At 44.5% G+C, this 582-nt stretch overlaps 1 protein-coding gene across 2 annotated transcripts in view; it reads left to right on the plus strand.

The window, feature by feature from the left end:
* LOC119586531 (solute carrier family 15 member 4-like) overlaps positions 1-582 on the plus strand; it is a gene marked incomplete at both ends in the record, with an annotated part of 12243 nt that overhangs the window by 6454 nt on the left and 5207 nt on the right. For both annotated transcript variants that reach the window (XM_037935284.1, XM_037935285.1), the window contains 2 exon segments: positions 61-223; positions 372-534. In XM_037935284.1, coding sequence (XP_037791212.1) covers positions 61-223; positions 372-534 — 326 coding nt within the window.

Here is a 582-nt window from a genome sequence, read left to right on the forward strand (position 1 = left end):
CACAACCTGTGTATGTATAACTCCATTGTGTTTTCTTCAGCCAACACTTATCCCCCACAGCTGAGAACTGCGAATCCACAAAAAACAAGGTCGTTTTTCAACTGGTTTTACTGGTGCATCAACCTGGGTAGTTTGGTGGGAGTCGGCATCATCACGTACATTGAACAAGACAGCCCGGGCATATGCACGAACGGTTTCTTCTGCGGTTACCTCATTGCTACGGGTGAGTTTCGGAATTCATTTGTAGGATGAGCGTAAATGTTTAGCATTGTTTAGTATTGTTTAGTATGTACTGGCCTTATATACTTTTATTTGTTAGTTGTTGGTATATCCACGTATTTGTTATGATTTTTAAAATTTCCTTTTTGCAGTGTGTCTTGTTGTGGCATTGATTTTGTTCATTGTTCTGCTGCCTTGCTATCACATTGTCCCCCCCGGGGGAAGTGTTCTCGGAAACATCCTCAGGATCATCTGGGAGTCGCTGTGTGCTCAGGTGCGGCACTGGAGGCACAGGCATCGCAACTCCGCAGCAAGGCAAGCTCTCGGTTTCCAGTTTTAGTGTTGTTTTAGTATTTTGGGGGC

This window comes from Penaeus monodon, chromosome 21 (assembly GCF_015228065.2).
Source record: "Penaeus monodon isolate SGIC_2016 chromosome 21, NSTDA_Pmon_1, whole genome shotgun sequence".
Lineage (NCBI taxonomy): Eukaryota > Metazoa > Arthropoda > Malacostraca > Decapoda > Penaeidae > Penaeus > Penaeus monodon.